The 2,143-nt window shown below is 40.4% G+C and overlaps 1 protein-coding gene across 2 annotated transcripts in view; it reads left to right on the top strand.

Moving 5' to 3' along the window:
- Positions 1–575, top strand: part of tiprl (TIP41, TOR signaling pathway regulator-like) — a 16,910-nt gene extending 16,335 nt beyond the window's left edge. For both annotated transcript variants that reach the window (XM_082158711.1, XM_082158712.1), the window contains one exon: positions 273–575. In XM_082158711.1, coding sequence (XP_082014837.1) covers positions 273–407 — 135 coding nt within the window. In that variant the 3' untranslated portion in view covers positions 408–575. The remainder of the gene's footprint in view (positions 1–272) is intronic.
- Positions 576–2,143: the final 1,568 nt, after the last annotated feature.

Here is a 2,143-nt window from a genome sequence, read left to right as displayed (position 1 = left end):
AATCCAGCCTAAATATAATTTGGTATAAAAAATTCCCTAAAAAAACAAAATATTAAATTAAAAACATTATCAAAGCTGAAAGGGGTGTTCGCCCCAGAGAGAGTGTGGCTCAACGCTCCGGCCTGGAGTTCCTGTAAGAGCTCGATCAGCTGGTCAGGGCTTTAACTGGGGTTTAAACACTAGTTTATTAGCACTGGTTAAACTGGCAGATAGTGTGTGCCGCATTATTCTGGATCTGACTGATGTGTGTCTCTCTGTCCTTGACTTCACAGCACGTTCCTCCTGCGCTTTACACAGACCCCAACGAGATCGCACAGCATTTACCACTGAAACTCACCGAGTGTGAGAAACTGGAGCTCCCAGAGACGCCAGCGGGAACATCACAGTCTCCGCAGTGGCGGGAGTGAACACCGGACACAAAGACTCGTTCCCCCCTCCGCTATGATCACATCTGACACTGTGTGTAGAGTCTCATCCTGTAACGTTCGTCAAGGTGCAGAGTGTCTGCTTTGTAATGTAATGCTTGTTTGATCTGTTTGTCATTGGAGAAGATTTTATTAAAATGCTTTAAATGATTTCACTGGATTGAGAAAATATGTCTAGATGTTATGAGAATGAAAAATAATGAGTTAAAGCTTGTATTAATGAGGAGGAACTCCTAGTGCTGAACCCTGTCGGAGAAGATCGATGAGTTACGCAATCAGAAATATCCTACTTCCCACTTCTGAAGTCGTGATTACGAGCTGTTCAAGTGCTTTGCTCTCAGGAAGAACGGGAATCATGGAGGACACCAGGAAATCCTATTGAAGATCATTTTGAATAAAATGTTGCGTCCTGTTCACTTACAACCATGTAACTTTGACCACACTATCTAGATAGTCCGCTTGCTGTAAAATACAGGCTAATTTCACTGTGTGTAAAACATACAATAATCTTCAAATGATTATTCATAAATGTAAATGTGCACTATTTTAACATCAAGACAAGGTGATGCAGCTGTTGTAAAGAACTGCAGTCACATCAGTCGTTCTCTCCTCCGCCATGTTTACAGTTTAGGACACGAGCAACTCGGGTATCAAAATGATCTCAGAGTTTCCCAGTGGTGGAGTGTTTGTCCAGTCCTACTGTCCTCCCCAGAGATTACGGTCATGGCACGAAAATACTGTTCAAACTTAATTTTGGAAAAACTTTATATTAACTGGCTTTCTATTAATGCAGCACAGTGAATGAGCCGTGTCTCCCATCAGTCTCCCAGTGGCTTACTGTCAGTTTAGTGTTCGTGATTCATTTACAGCAAGAAAAGATAACATGCTTTCATGTCCGATAACATTATTTTTGTCTTACATTTCATAATAAACTTAGACAAGCTCAGTACCGACTCGGTTTCCATCAGTTTATTTATTTTTTTCTGTGAATTTGAATGTGTGCAAAGGATTGTGGGTGAAGGATAGGATCGCGAAGGATACATCCGATGCATCCTTCAAAACAGGCCGAATGAAGGACTCGAATCGAAGGATCCTTCAAACTGAGACGGCCTTCAGCGTGAGGGCCGAGATACGCAGCCTTGAGAAACACCCTAACTATGACCTGAGAGGACGTTCATGTCCAGTTTCCGACCAGGAAACTCCTAGTTGGAAATTACTATCGGGAGTTGCCTAGACAGAAATTGGACACAAATGCCCTCTCAAGTCATATTTACTAATTTAATAATGAAAATAGCCTAAATCTGACTGGAATTCCAGCAAGCAGAGTATCTAGAGTGTAGTGAATGTTTATATTGTTGTCAGTAAACGGGACACTACGTTGTAGTCAAAATGTAAATTCTTCAACATTTTGCCTTTAAAGGGAAAGTTCACCCAAAAATGTAAATTCTGTCATCATTTACTCACCCTCAAGTTGTTTCAAACCTGTATGAATTTGTTTTTTCTGCTGAACACAAAAGAAGATATTTTGAAAAATGTCGGTAACCAAACAGTTGGTGGACCCCATTGACTTCCATAGTAGGAAAAAATAACTGTTTGTTTACCGACATTTTTCAAAATATCTTTTGTGTTCAGCAGAAAAAAGAAATTCATACAGGTTTGAAACAACTTGAGGGTGAGTAAATGATGACACAATTTTCATTTTTGGGTGAACTATCCCT

Source organism: Leuciscus leuciscus (assembly GCF_965113295.1).
Source record: "Leuciscus leuciscus genome assembly, chromosome: 24".
Taxonomy (NCBI): domain Eukaryota; kingdom Metazoa; phylum Chordata; class Actinopteri; order Cypriniformes; family Leuciscidae; genus Leuciscus; species Leuciscus leuciscus.
This window is presented reverse-complemented; position numbering and strand designations above follow the sequence as displayed.